Source organism: Ovis aries, chromosome 1 (genome assembly GCF_016772045.2).
Source record: "Ovis aries strain OAR_USU_Benz2616 breed Rambouillet chromosome 1, ARS-UI_Ramb_v3.0, whole genome shotgun sequence".
NCBI lineage: Eukaryota > Metazoa > Chordata > Mammalia > Artiodactyla > Bovidae > Ovis > Ovis aries.
Window position 1 is genome coordinate 20,435,586 of NC_056054.1, and position 19,786 is coordinate 20,455,371.

The 19,786-nt window shown below is 39.1% G+C and overlaps 1 protein-coding gene across 4 annotated transcripts in view; it reads left to right on the forward strand.

Annotated features, from left to right (window-relative positions):
• Nucleotides 1–19,786, forward strand: part of MAST2 (microtubule associated serine/threonine kinase 2) — a 199,617-nt gene that overhangs the window by 24,838 nt on the left and 154,993 nt on the right. For all 4 annotated transcript variants that reach the window (XM_027969430.2, XM_027969436.2, XM_060406588.1 and 1 more), the window contains exon 3: nt 829–971. In XM_027969430.2, coding sequence (XP_027825231.1) covers nt 829–971 — 143 coding nt within the window. The remainder of the gene's footprint in view (nt 1–828; nt 972–19,786) is intronic.

The following is a 19,786-nucleotide window of genomic DNA, read 5'->3' on the forward strand; positions in this document are numbered from 1 at the left end:
TCCCTGCCAGTCCAGAGGTTAAAGCTCTGTGCCTCCCCTGCAGGGGGTGTGGGTTCAGTCTCTGGTCAGGGAACTAAGATCTCGCATGCCACGTGGTGCTGCCAAATAAAAACAAAAAACCCTAAAAACAAAACTAAAAAAGCAACAAAAAGCGCGGCTTAATTCTTTAAACAGTAGAGAGTCATGAGAAGGGGATGACAAGACCATATTTGTTTTGATTAGATCACTAGCACCAATGTGAAGAATGGTGTGAAGGAAGGGGTTGGAATAGCACTTGAACCTCAGCTAGAAAGTCATTTCAGTCTTAGGTGCTCAGTCTTTATAAATGACTTTCTTGCAGTCTTTCAGTGGGATTAAGACATTCAGTCAACCTAGACTGAACACATGGAATCTGGCAAGAGCAGCAGAGATTCAGTGTTTGTCTTCTGGAAACCTAAGGGCCAAACTTGTCTAGGAGAAGCTTTCAGCTCCACTCTTACCACACTGAGTTGATGAGAAACTAGGGAGGATGGAAGGGACTGGAAAACTCCTAGCCTGCTAGGTTGGGTGTTAGGTTGGAACAAGCCTGTTAGGTTGGAAGTTGGGCCCTGGCATGGTGGTGGATATTACAGAGCATTTAAAATCATCGACTCAGTTCAGTATTCCACTTGGATTTCTCACCACCGCCAACATAGGTGGAGTTTTTTAGAGGGCTACAGATCCTAAAATGGCTGTGGAGGGGCTTCACTTTTCTTTGGATCAATGTACTTTTAACCCATTTGCTGTCACTGTATTTTTTTCATTTCATTAATTAATAATTTGTTAATTTCCCAAACATTGTGTTTGAAGGTAAGCAGCTGCTCCCCTTGTCCGGCAGTGCACACAGCAGCGTGGGGCAGGTGACTTGGCAGTCTTCAGGAGAAGCGTCTAACCTGGTGCGGATGAGGAATCAGTCCCTCGGACAGTCTGCGCCTTCGCTTACCGCTGGCTTGGTAAGTGTTAGTACAGATGCTCCCTTGCTCTGTGAACAGATCCTTGATTGTCTTTTGTCATTACCACAGCTATTTTTTTTCCTTTAGAGTTTGGCTAGATTAATTTCTCAAAGCAAACAATGGAAAAGAATGGAATTTAATAGAGTATATTCTGAATGTGCTCTCATGCGGTCACTGGTACTGACTATGTAATGAGAGTCAATAAAAAGATTCAGTATGATTTTAACTTTAATGAATAAATTTCCTGAGGAAGAGCTTTCTTATGGAAATGATTCTGAATCTTGTGAAGTTGTGTTGCTTCCGTATATAGCTCTGTGGTATACATATTTAGTACGTGTGGATAGGGAACATGTTTTGCACAGAGTAGGCACTTCAGTATATATTAGGTGAAAGAATGAGCTTCTTCTTTGTCTAGCTTCGTATAGTAGACAAGACCTAACAGGTTAAGCTGTATAGTCTGGGCCAGTTGTTTTCTTGCCTGTTGTTGTGTCTTGTACCCTTTTACCCTCAGTGGCCCTGCCTCTTTACTTAGGGAATCCGTTGACTTTCTATTGATCTCAACCCTCTTTCCTCTATCTGTAAGACAAGGCAGACTAGTAATTTGCAGGATATGATAACAGAAGCTTGTTCCCATTAAGATAAGTTCATCTACTCTTTGGGACCATAAAGCTTTTGGGTTGGCATATAGGGAGTAGAAAGCTTTGTTCATTTGTTCATCCAAGAAAATGGGGATAGGGGAAGAAGTCTTCTTATAGCAGTGGGAAGTTAGTTTTTGGATCAAAAGATTTCTTGATATGACCTGAGGTTTGTGATTTTAGGCTATAGGGATAATTGGCATCATTTGTGGAACTTCCCCAACTTTTTGTTTTGAAAATATCAAACTTGCATAAAAATGGAAAGAATGGCAATTAAACTTGCTTAGATTGACCAGTTTGGTTGTAACTTTATATTTTGTCACATTTGTTTTATCTGTGTGTATATGTATGTATTTTTTCCCTGAATATTTCAAAGCAGGTAACAAACATGCTATCTCACCCTCAAGTATTTTTCCTAAGATCAAGGGATAGTCTCCTAAATAACCACAATATATAACGGACCCTTAAACAACAGGGAGTTGAACTGAGTGGGCCTAATTATATATGGATTTTTTTCCCATTAATACTACCAGATCCGTGGTTGGTTGAATCCTGGAATGCAGAACTGTGGATAGGGAGGACCAGCTGTAAATTTATACTTGGATTTTCCACTGCATGGGGTTGGGGAGGGATTGGGAGATGTCAGCACCTCCAACCCTTGTGTTGTTCAAGATTCATCTATATTACCAGATCCGAGAAGTTTAACATAAGTTTAATTTCAAAAAATTCAGATTTCTCCACTTGTTTTCAACATGTCTTGTAAAGCCCCACCTCTCTCCTCTTTTAACCTCTGGAACTTAAAAAAATCCATGCACCATCATAGAGATTTTGATCCAGTGGGTTTGGAGTGGTCCCAGGCATCCGTATTTGCTTTAAATGCACTCTTTTGAGAACTGCTGCCATTAAGGTAAAGCTGGATGGTTCATTTTAAGGTGGTTTGTTGCAGAGGAAATTACTGGACTGAGTTTGCTGAATTCCTAGCCTAACAATTGAAGTAGAATATTCCTGAATTAATTTTTTTTAAAAAAGCTTATTGAAATATAATTCACATATTATAAATTACTCATTTAAGCCGTACAATTCAGTGATTTTTAGTATATTCATAGATGCAGCCATCACTGGAGTCAGTTTTAGAATATTTTCATCGTATCAGGAAGAATTCTTAGACCCTTTAGCTATCGTCTTATTTTCATCTCTCTCTAGCCCTCAGTTCAGTCCAGTTCAGTCGCTTAGTCGTGTCCGACTCTCTGCAACCCCATGAATCGCAGCACGCCAGGCCTCCCTGTCCATCACCAACTCCCGGAGTTCACTCAGACTCACGTCTATCGAGTCAGTGATGCCATCCAGCCACCTCATCCTCTGTCATCCCCTTCTCCTCCTGCCCCCAATCCCTCCCAACATCAAAGTCTTTTCCAGTGAGTCAAGTCTTCACATGAGGTGGCCAAAGCCCTATGTAACCACTAATATACTTTCTGCCTGCATAGATTTACCTATTCTGTCCATTTCATATAACTTGAATCCTATAATATGTGGCCTTTTGTAATTGGCTTCTTCCATTAAAATGATGTTTTTAAGGTTCCTCCATTGTGTAGCATGTATTCGTATGTCATTCCTTTTTACCACTGAATAATATTCCATTGTATGAATATACCATATTTTATCTGTTTGTCGGTTGATTGACATTTGGGTTGTTTTTTCCTTTAGACTATTAAGAATAATGAACATTTGTTTACAGTGTTCATATGGACAGTTTTCGTTTTTCTTGGGAGTGGAATTACTCGGTCTTATGATGACTGTTTAAACGCAGCAGTGTTTGATAAACTGCAGTGTACGATGACTTTGGTTTCTTCACATCTTCATCAGCATTTGTTATTGTCTGTCTTGATTTTAGTCATCCTGATGGTTCTGAAGTGATAGCTGTGGTTTTGATTGGTGTTTTCCTAATGACAATAAGCATCCTTTTATGTGATTATCAGCCCTTTGTATATCTTCTTTGAAGAAATATCTATTCAGACTCTTTGCTCATTTTAAAAATTGGGTTATTTGTCTTTTTATGGGTGTGTAAAATAATTATTTCTCTAGAACTGAATCTAGTTATGTCTTTCTTCCCAGGGATCCGCCTTTTATTTCCTCTTGTGCTTTTCTTCCTCAGCAATTTACTTACTTATGGTAACCTCAGGTTAGTTCCTCCTTTTCCATTCTTGTAATCAAGGATTTCCAGTTGAATATTTTATGTTTGATGGCACATTTGATAGTTAGTGTTGAATACTTTACTTGCTTTGACTTACTGTACACTGAATATACCTTGATGCCACCCCAGCTTCTGTGGCATTTCTAAAAAAGTCTGTCCTATAATGTATTCTTGTTGTTAATAGAATTATGGCCATATACAGCTCACAGACCCATATACAGTCCACAGACCCAGCCTCCAGAGAATTTTTGGGTCTACAAGATTCACATATAACAAAAAACCAATTTAAAAGTAATAAGACAACATTTAATAGAATAAGGAACTAAAGGGACAGGAATTGTCTTGGATGTAATGATTGGGGAGATAATTTGCAAGAGGTTAGATTTGACCAGAGTCTGGAGAACGATTAGCCAAAAGCCTGAGTGTAGCAACTATTTTCATTTTGAGGCCATCTGGGTGATTGTGTTTGTGAGGAGATTTTTGGACTTCTCCCTCATTTCCTAGTATCTATTGAGAGGATTTCTCTGAATGTCCATTTTCCCTGTATATGTAGAAACTATGATTCCAATTAGTGGTTTCCAAAGCATGTATAAAAAGAATCATCCAATCATATTACTATATTGTATGTTCCTAGGGATAGGGAAAAACTTAGATGGCATCTTGTCCAAGATAAGTTATTCATCTTAAAATATATGTATGGTTCGATCCCTTGTTTGGGAAGACTCCTTAGAGAAGAAAATGGCAACTCACTCCAGTATTCTTGCCTGAAAAATCCCATAGACAGAGGAACCTGATGGGCTACAGTCCATGGGTTGCAAAGATTCAGACACAACTGAGTGTGGCACATATTTGTTCAGGAACCGTTGACCAAAACCTCCTACCTAGGCCAGGCACAATGATATGTGCTTGCCTGAATTGTCTCACAACTGGAGGTTCCCATAAAGAACTCAGTGCTACTCCCCAAAACTAACCTGGAGAATTTGGGAGGGCCAAAAGGAGGAGGGAGGAGATGGTGTGTCCTGCCAACTGTCCAGAAGCCCTCACACTGAAATCCATCTTGGCTGAGAGATGCACAGGCCACCAGGAAGGACTCTGAGTCAGATGAAGTTTGGGCCAAGCAAGATGATTGGCCAGAGACAACCCGGAAACTAATCCTGTTACTGTAAAACCTGAGACTGCGAGCCATGTGGCAGAGCAGTTCTCCTGGGTTCCCTTGCCCTGCTGCTCTCCACCTGGGTGTTCATTCCCAATAAAGTTTTTTGCTTTTTGCCAGCATGTGTCTCCTTGGACAGTTCATTTCCAAGTGTTGGACAAGAGCCCCACTCTTGGGCCCTGGAAGGAGTCCGCCTTCCTACTATATATATATATATATATATATATATATATATATCCTTATATACTATAAATTGTATGATATTTATACCATATCATATCATATAACATATAACATATGATATATAACATATATATAAGAATATATATATATAATCTTTAAAGTAAGGTTAATTTCTGCTTTGCTTTCTCATGAATATGCCAAGAAGTATCTGCAACTTTGATCTTTGTCTAAGACACACTCACTGTTTATTCTGCCTCTGTGTTCGCCTAAACCAGTTCTTCAGTTGTTAACTAGCACCATGACCCGCCTTCCCTGCCCCAATAGCCCAAAACCAGAGTCCTGGAAGTCTATTTTGACTCTTCCTTTCCCTTACTCTCCCCCATCCAATCACCCAATGAATCCTAGCTCCAAATATTTCTAACATGTCTACCTTTTTTCACCTTAGACTTTTTTCACCAGTCTAAGCCACATTTGCAATGTCTTTGATCATTGCTGGGATCTCATTACTGTTAATTCATTCTTCCTTTCTAATCACTCTCCACTCTAAAGTCTATTCTTTCAAAAACAAAATCTGATCTTGTCTATTCTTTTTTCTTTTAGTTTTATCTTCTAAATTTTCATTTGGTTAAAATTTATCCAACATCAAAGTTTAAAATGTTTCCATAGCTTCCTGTAACAATTATCATAAAATACAATAATCAGTAATTATTGAGTGGATGAATTTTCATTCAAGTCAGTTCAGTTGCTCAGTTGTGTCCAACTCCTTGTGACCCCATGAATTACAGCACACCAGGCCTCCCTGTCCATCACCAACTCCCGGAGTTCACTCAGACTCACGTCCATCAAGTCAGTGATGCCATCCAGCCATCTCATCCTCTGTTGTCCCCTTCTCCTCCTGCCCCCAATCTCTCCCAGCATCAGAGTCTTTTCCACTGAGTCAACTCTTTGCATGAGGTGGCCAAAGTACTGGAGTTTTAGGTTTAGCATCATTCCTTCCAAAGAAATCCCAGGAGATCTCCTTCAGAATGGACTGGTTGGATCTCCTTGCAGTCCAAGGGACTCTCAAGAGTCTTCTCCAACACCACAGTTCAAAAGCATCATTTCTTCAGCACTCAGCTTTCTTCAAAGTCCAACTCTCACATCCATACATGACCACTGGAAAACCATAGCCTTGACTAGACGGACCTTTGTTGGCAAAGTAATGTCTCTGCTTTTGAATATGCTGTCTAGGTTGGTCATAACTTTTCTTCCAAGGAGTAAGCGTCTTTTAATTTCATGGCTGCAGTCACCATCTGCAGTGATTTTGGAGCCCCCGAAAATAAAGTCTGACACTGTTTCCACTATTTCCCATCTATTTCCCATGAAGTGATGGGACCGGATGCCATGATCTTCATTTTCTGAATGTTGAGCTTTAAGGCAACTTTTTCACTCTCCTCTTTCACTTTCATCAAGAGGCTTTTTAGTTCCTCTTCACTTTCTGCCATAAGGGTGGTGTCATCTGCATATCTGAGGTTATTGATATTTCTCCCAGCAGTCTTGATTCCAGCTTGTGCTTCTTCCAGCCCAGTGTTTCTCATGATGTACTCTGCATATAAGTTAAGTAAGCAGGGTGACAATATACACCCTTGACACACTCCTTTTCCTATTTGGAACCAGTCTGTTGTTCCATGTCCAGTTCTAACTGTTGCTTCCTGACCTGCATATAGGTTTCTCAAGAGGCAGGTCAGGTGGTCTCGTATTCCCATCTCTTTCAGAATTGTCCACATTTTATTGTGATCCACACAGTCAAAAGCTTTGGCATAGTCAATAAAGCAGAAATAGATGTTTTTCTGGAACTCTCTTGCTTTTTCGATGATCCAGCAGATGTTGGCAATTTGATCTCTGGCATTAGCAAATTGTCAATGAGAAATTGAGACCACAGATGGAAAGATGAGGCTTGGATGATTTTTCTCTGAAATCAGCCTATTGGTTTCAAGTAATTTATACTGAGGTTGACCTAACCCATGAAGCGTGCCAAACATTCAGATTTTAATAGAAGGGCTATACATACCAGGAGTCTCTTAATTGATAGCGTTTGACTAATTCTTTCTTTATTGGCAGACATGACCTTCTCAGGACTGACGCATGCGTGCCAAGTTGCTCAGTCGTGTCTGACTCTTTGCGACCCCATGGACTGTAGCCTTTTAGGCTCCTCTTTCCATGGAATTCTCCAGGCAAGAATACTGGAGTGGGTTGCCATATCTTTCTCCAGGGAATCTTCCCCACCCACAGATCGAACCCACGTCTCTTGCATCTCCTGCAGTAGCAAGCGAACTCTTTACCAACTGTGGTTATAGGAATTGTCATTTACAAAGAATGGCTCTTTCCATCATCGTGTTCCTAGTTGACGTGTAACGTTGTACCTGGTACATAGTAGGCAATGTATAATTACTCGCTGAAGGAGTAAAGGACTTTTGGAATACCTTTGCTAATATTATTGCTGGTTGGATTAACACTTGTTTGAAATATAATGTCCACAAAAGAAGGTTGATTTAATGTGTTGGTACCAGCCTGAAATGATGTCACACAGACCTCTATTCTTGTCCTTGTCCTAATTGCCATTTTAATCAATTTCTTGGATAAAGACACTGAAGAAATTACTTATTACATATGCTGATGGCACATTTCCGTTGCTGAATGTTAAATTCAGTTAGAGCCTCACAAACAAATGACTGTTCAAGAAGAACCAGCACAATGAGATTTAACAGAGAAAGTCCCTGTTATTGTATTCTTAACCTAGTGTTTCAGACCTTTTTTGAGGTGACATTATTGGGGTATGCTTTTGAGGTAATTGAGAATCCAAGGGACTTCCCTGGTGGTCCAGTGGTTAAGACTCTGGGCTTCAGTGCAGGGTTCAGTCAGGTAAGTAAAATCCCAGATGCTTCATGGTGTGGCCTAAAAAAGCAATCCAAGATACTCCTTACAACCTTTCTCTGTGTTTCTCAACTCGTATGATTATTCTTTAATTTTCACACATGGCTTCAAAGAGAAATACCGTAGTTTTCAGAGTTGTATATGGTTGTGTCACCACCACCACCAAAATCATGATACAGATAAAGAAAATCATGGTATGGAAATTTCTGTCACCCTGAAATGTTCCCTTGTGTCGTCCCTTTACAATCAATTCTTTCCCCTGCCAGCCCTTGGCAAACACTAACCTGCTTTCTGTCACTGTGATTTTTTTTTTTTTTGGTCTTTTCAAGAATTTCTTGTAAATGGAATCATACAGTATGTGATCTTTTGTGTTTGACGTCTTTCACTTACCATAATGGTTTTGAGATTCATCCACATTGTTTTTGAGCATTGGTAGTTCCTTTTTATTGATGAAACAATTCCTTGGTCTGGGTATATCAGACTTTGTTTATTCACCAGTTGTTGATCATTTGGATTGTTTCTCGTTTTTTACCTGTTGTGGAGAAAACTGCTATGAAAGTTTGTGTACAAGTATTTATGTGGACTTATGCGTTCATTTCTGCTGGGCAAATACCTACGAATGAGATTCCTGGAATATATGTCAAGTGTATGGTGTATGTTTATCTAGATGAGAAACTGGCATTTTTGCATTCCCACCAGCAGTTGTTCCACATCCTTTTCAGTACTGAGTATTGTCATTTTAATTTTAGCCATTCTACTGTGTGTGTCGGAGTATCTCATTGTGGTTTTAATTTGCATATCCCTGATGACCAGTGAGGCTGAAAAGCAATTCAGCCTCATTAGTCATCAGGGATATATATATATACACATATATATATATACTTTTTTAAAATAAATTAAGTTTTTATTCAAAATTAAAAGCAGAATTTTAAAGAAACTTTTATAAATTACATAAAAGAAAGTTAAGAGGGACAATCACAAGTCTGCAAAAATAATTACAAAAGTATCTAAGGCAAAAAAAAAGAACCAGTATCTAAGGCAGCATGAATACAGACCATGTCGCAGCATGGTGACCTAACTGTGATATAAATAAGACGTAACTAACATTTGTACCAAGACCAGAATTTTTTTAAAAAGCAATGCAGAACTAAGCTTCTCAAGTTATGTTTTGAGCTTCACTCAGATCCTTAATGGGTTTACACTATGTCATTGTTTTAAACACATCATGTCAAACTATAAATTACATAGATGTGATTGTTTGAATTACTTGTTCAGATCTTCTGTCCTTTAAAAATTTTAGGTTGTTTGTCTTCTTATTATTGAATGTTATGAGTTCTTTGTATATTCTGGATGCAAATTATATATCAGTTCAGTTCAGTTCAGTCTCTCAGTGGTGTCCGTCTCTTTGCAACCCCATGAACCGCAGCACACCAGGTCTCCCTATCATCAACTCCTGGAGTCCACCCAAATCCATGTCCATTGAGTCGGTGATGCCATCCAACCATCTCATCCTCTGTCGTCCCCTTCTCCTCCTGCCCTCAACCTTTCCCAGCATCAAGGTCTTTTCAAATGAGTCAGCTCTTTGCATCAGGTGGCCAAAGTATTGGAGTTTCAGCTTCAGCATCAGTACTTCCAATGAATATTCAGGATTGATTTCCTTTAGGATGGACTGACTGGTTGGGTCTCTTTGCAGTCCAAGGGACTCTCAAGAGTCTTCTTCAACACCACAGTTCAAAAGCATCAATTTTTTGGCACTCAGCTTTCTTTACAGTCCAACTCTCACATCCATACATGACCACTGGAAAAACCATAGCCTTGACTAGACAGACCTTTGTTGGCAAAGTAATGTCTCTGCTTTTGAATATGCTGTCTAGGTTAGTCATAACTTTCCTTCGAAGGAGTAAGCGTCTTTTAATTTCATGGCTGCAATCACCATCTGCAGTGATTTTGGAGCCCAGAAAAATAAAGTCAGCCACTGTTTCCACTGTTTCCCCATCTATTTGCCATGAAGTGATGGGACCGGATGCCATGATCTTCATTTTCTGAATATTGAGCTTTAAGCCAACTCTTTCACTCTCTTCTTTCACCTTCATCAAGAGGCTCTTTAGTTCTTCTTCACTTTCTGCCATATGCTAAGTATTTCTCCCTGTCTGTGGCTTATGTTTTCATTTTCTTATCACTGTTTTATACAAAAATCTATATATAAAAATAGGCAAAGATCAACTGTATATCTCTAACACAATGAAATTGAAATTACTATTTATAATTGCTTACAAATGAAATAAAGAGAAATTTTGAAAAGTTATTTGCAAGACCAGTACATTTTATTTTTTTTAAGACCAGTATATTTTAAAGTGCAAAACATTACTGAGAGAATTTTTAAAAGACTTAAATGATTGGAAAATATATGTTTATGGATTGGAAGACTCAGTGTCATTAAGATGTAAATTCTCTTATTGATCTATAAATTCAGTGCACTTCCGATCAAAACCCAAGCAGTATTTTTCAGAAATTGACAACATGATTTCACATTTATATTGAAATGGAAAGGGCCTAAAATAACCGAAACAATATTAAAAAAGAAGACCAGAGTTGAAGGAATCATCCCACCTGATTTTATGAATCTTTATAAAGGAGATCAGTCCTGGGTGTTCATCATTGGAAGGACTGATGTTAAAGCTGAGACTCCAATAGTTTGGCCAGCTGATGCAAAGAGCTGACTCATTTGAAAGGACCCTGATGCTGGGAAAGATTGAGGGCAGGAGGAGAAGGGTATGACAGAGGATGAGATGGTTGGATGGCATCACCGACTCAGTGGACATGGGTTTGGGTGGACTCCGGGAGCTGGTGATGGATAGGGAGGCCTGGCGTGTTGTGGTTCATGGGTTACAAAGAGCCAGACACGACTGAACGACTGAACTGAACTGAAAGGTACACTAATCAACATTGTGATCTTGGTATAAAGATAAACACACAAATCACTGAAACAGAATTGAAAATGTAGAAATAGACAAATATGCAGGGTAATTTAATGGTAAAAGATAGTCATTCCAACAAATGGTGGTAGAACAGTTTACATGGGGAAACAAAATGCACCTTGATCCTTACCCTATGCTATATATAAAAATTAAGTTGAAGTGGGTAATTGACAGTTGTAAGAGCTGAAGTTATAAAGCGTATAAAGGAAAACAGGAGAAAGTCTGTGATTTGGGATGAGGCAAAGGTTTCTCAGGGCACAAAAAGCACAAGCCATAAGAAGGAAAAAGTGTGATTTTATCAAGTAGTATAAAATATTGAAGTGTTCAATGTATTAAGAATTGTAGGAGTACATGTTTTAAAAAGTGCATTCACTGCCTATTTGAGAATCCCTCTCCTTCCACTCTTGGTTTCTTTCTTTTTTGTAAGAGGAATGTGTTTCTGATGCCACCTAGTGTCTTTTCAAAGGTATGAGAATAAGGTTTCATCAGTTTAGTTCAGTCGCTCAGTCGTGTCTGACTCTTTGCGACCCCATGAACCACAGCACGCCAGGCCTCAGTATTCATCACCAACTCCCGGAGTTTACCCAAACTCATGTCCATCAAGTCCGATGCCATTCAACCATCCCATCCTCTGTCATCCCCTTCTCCTCCTGCCCTCAATCTTTCCCAGCATCAGAGTCTTTTCCAGCTCTTCGCATCAGGTGGGCAAAGTACTGGGAGTTTCAGCTTCAACATCAGTCCTTCCAATGAATACCCAGGACTGATCTCCTTTAGGATGGACTGGTTGGACCTCCATAAGAGCTTTTAAAATAAAAGCTGGGAAACTTTCATGAGATTTCAACAGAATATTAGCAGTCTGATTGCTTGTTCTCAAGAATATTTTTGAGAAGCCAAAGAATAGGCTAATTATCTTACCTGAACAAATTTTGAGCTGAGTTTTATAAACATTTTTATATCTTTGTGATAATTTGTAAAGAAAGTAAGATGTACAACTTCAAAAATAGTGGTTTCCATATTAAAAAAAAGCATTTAAAATTAAAAAAATTTTAGATAAATTAGTTGATTGATTAGCACTATTGGAAGACATCTTATTGAATTTATTAAGAGTTAGAATAAATGACAGTGTTTATGCAAGTATTTCATAAAGAAAAAAGGATTATTAAATCACCAGTTAAAAGTTATAGCTACAGATTTTGTTCTGTTTTGTTTTTGTTTTAAATTTTTTACAGAAAGTCTTTTAAATTGTACCATTAATGCTGTGTATTGCTGTGTATAAGTGTAACAGTGCTGAGGAAAGATTGAAAGGTGTTGATATTGGTACATTCTGTCATGTAAAGAAAGTAGAATTACTGGAGATATTTGAATGGGAGTAGGCTTCCCTGGTGGCTCAGACAGTAAAGAATCTGCCTACAATGCGGGGGATGTGGGTTTGATCCCTGGGTCTGGGGAAGATCCCTGGGTTAGGAATATCCCTTGGAGAAGGGAATAGGGAATGGCAGCCCACTCCAGTATTCTTACCTGGAGAATTCTATGGAGAGAGGAGCTTGGCAGGCTATAGTTCGTGGGGTCTCAACAAGTTGGACATGACTGAGTGACTAATACACACATACGCACATTTGAGTTGGGGTAGAGAGCTAATCTTTACTAGACCTTATACTTGGATTCTTTTACATATATTATCCTTTATTTTCTCTGGAACATAAATTTTCTTCTTGTAAGGTAGACATAGTTACCTTATTTTATAGGTGAGGAAATTCAGACCTGCAGAGAGATATTTATTTGTCCATTCATTCCACAAATATTTATGAGGTACCCACTATGTATCACCACTGTACTGGATGCTGGTAATTCAACAGTGAACAATACAAGTAAAGTACTTTGCTGTAGGCTAGTGGGTGAATATTAGAATAGGGATTCTAAACTGGGTCTGACTCTGAGGTCTGTTTCAAGACTTGTAGGTAAGTAGAGAGGAAAGTCTTCAGCAAGTTGGAAAATTTGAATTGCATTTTTTTGCTTTGACTTGATACTCTATTTTCTCAACAATTCAGATACTGAAGATTTTAATCAGGATTACATATAGGTAAATTTTTACTTCATTTTGATTACATAAAAATTTCTCTTTTAAGTTAAAAAGACTTTCTCTTCTTTGGAGTATGCAAATGAAGTTGAAAATATGTTTAATTTTATTCTCCATAAAATGGTTCTGGCTGGAAAAGGAACAGACAAATTATAATAAAGAGATATAGGCAAGAAGTGAAATGGCAATACATACATAGCGCCTTTTCCTTGATAATAACTGGTGCTGTTACCAACCCTAGGCCTGAAAGGGTAAGGGGAGGAAGTGACCCTTGGAACTTGGAGACAGAGGAGGCTGTGTACAGAGGTGACCTGACAGCATGACTTGTCATTGTGTGATACAGCCTAACACAACCCTGCGGCGACTAACCCTGGAGAAAAGTCTCCGCCACTCTCTCCCTTACCATCTGTTCTCTCTCCCATCTCGTGCTGGTGCTACCTATTGGCTGAACCCATTTGAATGAAGAGGGCAAGGGACGTGGTTCGTAATGAGCCTGCATTTGGGGTACAGTGAATGATCTGGAGCGACAAATGGATGGTATCTTGTACATCTTGCAAATATTTTAAACGATGAGCCTATTTATAATTTTGACTATGAATTATGTTGTTATATTACAGTTTTATTCAAAGCACTGTTAATTTTCTTTTTGGTAAACCTTTTTTTGAGTGTGTCTTCATCCCAGAAACCTTCTCTTGTAGTTCAGAAATTCTGTCATTATACAGTTCTCTCTGGTTCATTAAAATAAATGTAAATGTAGCATTTACTCTGCCTTAAATTTGTGTGTGTAAAAACTTAAGTTCTTTAAAAAAAATAGCAAATAGCAGTTATTTTGTAAACTTTTCATAAATTCTGTTTTCAAATGGGAAATCAAAGCACTTGATATGTCTCTTGGATTCTTATTTGGAATATATTGTTCCCCTTGCTTAGACTGTTCAGTCAACTTCTGCGCATCTTTTAAGATTCAGTTCAATGATTCCCTCTATTCTGAAGACTTTTGTGACTCCCCCATCCAGAACAGAGTTTTTAAACTTTATTTTTAGCACAGTTAAACCTTATACAACCTTTCTTTCTCTATGTAGGTGGTAGGCTCCAAGAATGTGAATGAAGATTGAGAGTGGTTAAACTAGTTGCCACCGATAGAAGATACATTGCTTTGTACAGATTGCTTTACTTTCCTGTAATGCTTTTTCTTTGTAAGATGGGAATAAAAAAATATCTAAAATAGTTATTCTTTTTTTGTCTTAAATATTAAATGAATTTGTAGATGTAAAGTTTAGAACAATGCTTGGTACATAGTAAACTCTAGGAGACATTAGATAATGATATGATTATTGTTTAAATCTTCTCTCACCTGATAGTCTTTACGTGCATGTTTCTCTTTACACTTGGATTCCAGACCATCGCACAATGCATAGCATGTAGTGGGTTCCTGTAAACATTTGCACAGTGAATTGGTTTTGAGTATTCTGATATTCTTATTGTATTAAACACTTAATTTCTAAAATTGTGAATAGTTGTTTTACTGAAAGCGTTATGAAGATTACTTTCAACATCCTTCTCTCCATGAACATGCCTCTTTATTTTTCTTTCCTCAGGGTTAACAGTTGTAAATATTTGCTGGGAATCTTGGTAGAAGATTCCATCTATCACTAGATTCTGTGTAGTTTTGAAATTTATTTTGGCTGTGCTGGGTCTTCATCGCTGTGCACAGGCTTTTCTCTGGTGGTGGCAAGCGGGAGCTTCTCGCTAGTGGTGCCCAGGCTTCTCGTGGTGGTGGCTTCTCTCTGTTGCAAAGCTCAGGCTCTAGGGCATGCAGGCTTCAGTGGCTGTGGCACTCAGGCTTAGTTGTTCTGCAGCATGTGGGATCCTCTTGAACCAGGGATTGAACCTGTGCTTCCTGCATCGGCAGGCAGATTGTTAACCACTGGATCACCAGGGAAGTTGGATTATAAACTTTTTGATAGCAAGGTTAGTTTCTTACAAAAATTTCCTTCCATTCACTGCCTCTTGCAACAGCCATCTAACATAATATTTGCTGTTTATCTGTAGTAGTTGAGTCAACAAACGTCAGGTGAAATGAGTTTTTCTAAACATTATCTGCTTATGGTGTATAACTCAGGTCTTTTTGTGGTATATAACTCACAGCTTCCAAGTGAGTTGTCATTCTGCATTTTTGCAATGTGTCTTTTCTCATCTGTAAAATATCTAGAGTACAAAACTGGTTCAAGAGTGTGCAGACTGGTGGCCTTGAAAGAGAGGAATGTTAAGAAAGAGTAGTGTGCTGTGCAGAAAAGAGTTAATAAGGCCTGAGATTGCTGTCCTTAAAAAGGCATCCAAGATTGGCCCTCGGTTAGCATCTGGAAACACATGGTAAACTGCTTCTTACACTGATAAAGTTTTCCTAAAATGATAAGAGTGACTGGCTGTGTTTGAACTATCCAAAGAATGTGAGTATCTGTTTTCCTGGAGGCCTGGAATTTTGGTATGCAGTAGGCAGAGTGTACCTACATAACCAGCTCCAGTAAAAACCTGGAGCACTGAGTCTGATGAACTTCACTAGTAGGCAGTACTTAATGTGCGTTGTCAAAATCTGTTGCTGGAGGAATTAAATGTGCCTGTGTATCTTCACTGGGAGAGAACTCTTGAAAGCTTGCCTCCATGTTCCTCCAGACTTTGTCATGTACCTTTTCTCTTTGCCGATTTTGTTTCCTTTTTCTGTAGTAAGTTTTAGTCATGAGTACAAGTATATGCACAGTCCCCTGAGTCCTCCTAGAGAGTTGTTAAACCTAGGGGTGGCCTTAAGGGTCCCTGACAAAGGTAGCCTTTGAAGGGTTTGTGGAAATGGCCAAAGGTAGCTCCCCAGATTTACATTAATGGTTGGGGTCGAAGATTGTTTTAGGTGCAGTTAACTTTAGATCATTGCATAGCACCCAAGATTGAGCCATCCTATACTCTACCACTGCCCCAGAATTGGCATTATTTGCCTTTTACTCTGAGGATGACATTACTTCTGCCATGTCCTCCTGTTTTTTTATGGCACATAAAACAGATGGAAAGACCTGGGCTCTATTTTCTTGATCTATTACCATTATTTTTATTCAGTTAATGTTAAATATATGGCCACTGTATTGAAGTATTATACTGGGAGCTGTGGGTGATTAAAAAATAAAAATAAGACACAATGCCTAAACTGCCTGTTTCTTTCGTTCTTTCCCCACCCCCTGTACTTCTCCCAATCTTAATATAACCCTCTTCTGTTTTTCCTTTGTGTCAGGATTTCCTGATTAATATTTTCTCTTTGTGAATATATTTAACAGTTTTCTTGGGCATTTAGGAAAAAAAAACTGTTTTGGGTGGGATGAGTTGAGAGAGTAACGTTGACATATATACACTGCCATGTGTAAAACAGAGAGCTGGGGGGATAGCCTGGCACTCGTTGGTGACCAGGAGGGGTGGGATGGGGGGCCGGTGGAGGGAGGCTCAAGAGGGAGGGGATAGATACACACACACGCACACACACACACACTTATGGCTGATTCACATTGTATGACAGAAACTAGCACAACATTGTAAAGCTTTATTTAAGTATAACCTCCAATTTAAAAAAAATTGTCTTGGAATTTCCATCTTATATCCCCATACTTGCCAACTTATTTTGTACCACATAAAATGACAACCAAATTTTGGAGCCCATGCTTGTGTGTGGGTGTGTAGAGTAAACATGATTTACTACTGTGCTAAGTGAGGAAGAATTGTAGGAAAAATTGTGACTTAAAATATTCCATCAGTGTTTAACATATGAAATGCATATATAACAAGCATCTTTATAGTAATGTAAACACTGATAAGTTAAGGTGAACTTGTGGTAATCCAATTGATCTGTGATCTATGTGAAACTAATATGCAGATTTCAGCCTAAGCTGCTTATTACCTAGAAGCATGTCTTCATCTGTTGTAGACCCTGTGAAATAATCTTGCTCTATAGAATGTTGTAAAGTTAGAGGTAAATTGACCAAAGTATACATTCTCTGGGCAGAGAGCTATAAAACAGAGATAAATCAGGGTAATGTATCTATGGACTTTCAGGGTCCCTTCCAAAATCTCATCTGGTTTAGGTTAGAACTGAAGCATGCTATATCTGCCTATTGTCTGGATTTTTATTCAGCAAGTAATGTTTTTTAGTATCCACATGGTGTCAGGATTTGGGATGAATGGGCTTCCCTGGTGGCTCAGACAGTAAAGAATCTACCTGCAATACTGGAGACCTGGGTTCAATCCCTGCGTTGGGAAGATCCCCTGGAGGGATGCCTGGGAACCCACTCCAGTATTCTCGCCTGGAGGATTCCCGTGGACAGAAGAGCCTGGCAGGCTACAGTTCTTGGGGTCACAAAGAGTCGGACATGACTGAGCAACTAAGCACAGCACGTTACAGCTGAGAAAGTAATATATATAAGACATTGTCCTTATTCTTAGAGCACTAAATAATAATTTCTGTATAATTGTTATATTAGAAAGCTGTGTGGGTATATTTTGGGCACAATAGGTAGTGATCAGTTCTGAATGTGGGTAGGAATGAAAAGCTTACTAATGATAACGCTTGAGCTGGATTTTAAAGAATGATTAGAAATGATCAAAGGATGGTAAGAGTTGGTAAGACGTGCCTGTGGGCAATAAATAACTTTTTAAAGGAATAAAGGAAAACTTGATGGAAGAGGCCTGGAAGGGTAAGATTTGAACATGAAAAGCTTTGGGCAGGGAGAAGGCCTTTCTGGAATAGGGAAGATGAGATAAAGGTATGGTTGTCTAAAATCCTAGAAATAGCAAGTAGTTCATTTTGGCTGGAGCATAGTTTATGTATTCATATTGTATGGCAGTCACTGTGTTTAGTGCTGACTGTGTCTTACTGACTAAGACAGACATGATCCCTATATTCATGAAGTCTAAGGGAAGAAATGGAGTGGTAGATAAGGCTGTGAACAGTGGATGGGTTAAATTAGATTAAAGAGCAAAGGAGGTTGGGTGTTAAAGGAGGCATTAGGACCTCATTTTTAGGTAGTGGAGAGCCCTTGAGGATGAACAGACTGAGAGTTTTGATTAGGGTACCGGGGAGTCATGGGGTGGAGGGAGTCTTTTGTGTAGATAAACAGACTGAGAGTTTTGATTAGGGTACCGGGGAGTCATGGGGTGGAGGGAGTCTTTTGTGTAGATGAACAGACTGAGAGTTTTGATTAGGGTACTGGGGAGTCATGGGGTGGAGGGAGTCTTTTGTGTAGAGGTGATAGCTAGAGGTGAGAGATTGCAGATAAAAAAGTGGGAGAGTGGTTGATGTGGTGGGAGGAGGGAGATAGTGTATTTTAAGTCTCAGGGTGTTTCTTAACTGAATGAGGGTCTGACCATGTTCTTTACTCCCTATGTACATCTCTTGCTTTCCTCATCAGTTTCTTTTACCTTTCTCCACTTTCTTGACTGTTAATTGGCTTATTTATGAAATGTGTTGCAGATTTTTTCTGGAACTAGGGATCTAATAGTCATCCTCTGCTTAGAAGCCTCCAGTGATTATTCTTACAATTCCAGAGTCTTGATAGATCTTACAGAGTGATTTCATTGATCAAAAATCAAACAAACAAACATCCCCCACTCTCCTCAAACACACTCACAAGATTATGTGAGCCAGGGCAGGTCTGGGTAGTAAAAAAAGAACTCTGGCCATAAAGAGTTGTTTTTAAAGCTCAGGAAATTTGTGCTAGTGACAGAGCTTTAAGAGTCAAAGAATCGTCTGTGTGAAAATGGTAGTTGAAGCTGTGAATGTAGATCAGTTCACTTGAGAAGAACATCAGTGGATTAAAAAAGACAGACCTTTAGGGGAATCACACTTCTGTTAGATGTTGATTGGCTTTAGGACATGGATCGTGTCTTTCTGAATTTAATCTTTTTTGACCTCTCTGTGCCAGTTTGTTGTTCCAGGTGCTGGGTGTACAGAGAAGAATGAAATATAGTCTTTGTGCTTAACAAGATCCCAGGCTTTCAGGACAAAGAGAGATGTGTAGTGAACAGTGCAGAGCAGAGGATGCTATTGGGGAGTGAGAGAAATTGCTGTTGAGCCTTGCATTTTCATAACTGTTTCATTATGTGCCACTCAGTGTGGTTAGGAGGTTAAGGTTTTTGATCTTTTTTTTTTTTTAGGCAGTGTAATTGATTTGTGAATGTTTTATATTGCTGTGTTTAAAGAAGGAAACAACTATCCTTTCAAGAGATTAGTTGCATCTGTTGTCCTTGATTGTAATTTTTGTATCAGTTTAGTTCAGTTGCTCAGTCGTGTCCGACTCTCTGCGACCCCATGAATCGCAGCACACCAGGCCCCCCTGTCCACCACCAACTCCTGGAGTTCACCCAGACCCATGTCCATCAAGTCAGTGATGCCATTGCCCCCTTCCCTTCCTCCTGCCCCCAATCCATCCCAGCATCAGAGTCTTTTCCAATGAGTCAACTCTTCGCATGAGGTGGCCAAAGTACTGGAGTTTCAGCTTCAGCATCATTCCCTCCAAAGAAATTCCAGGGGTGATCTCCTTCAGAATGGACTGCTTGGATCTCCTTGCTGTCCAAGGGACTCTCAAGAGTCTTCTCCAACACCACAGTTCAAAAGCAGGATGCTGTTATATAGCTATAAATGTCGATGAAAGAATTA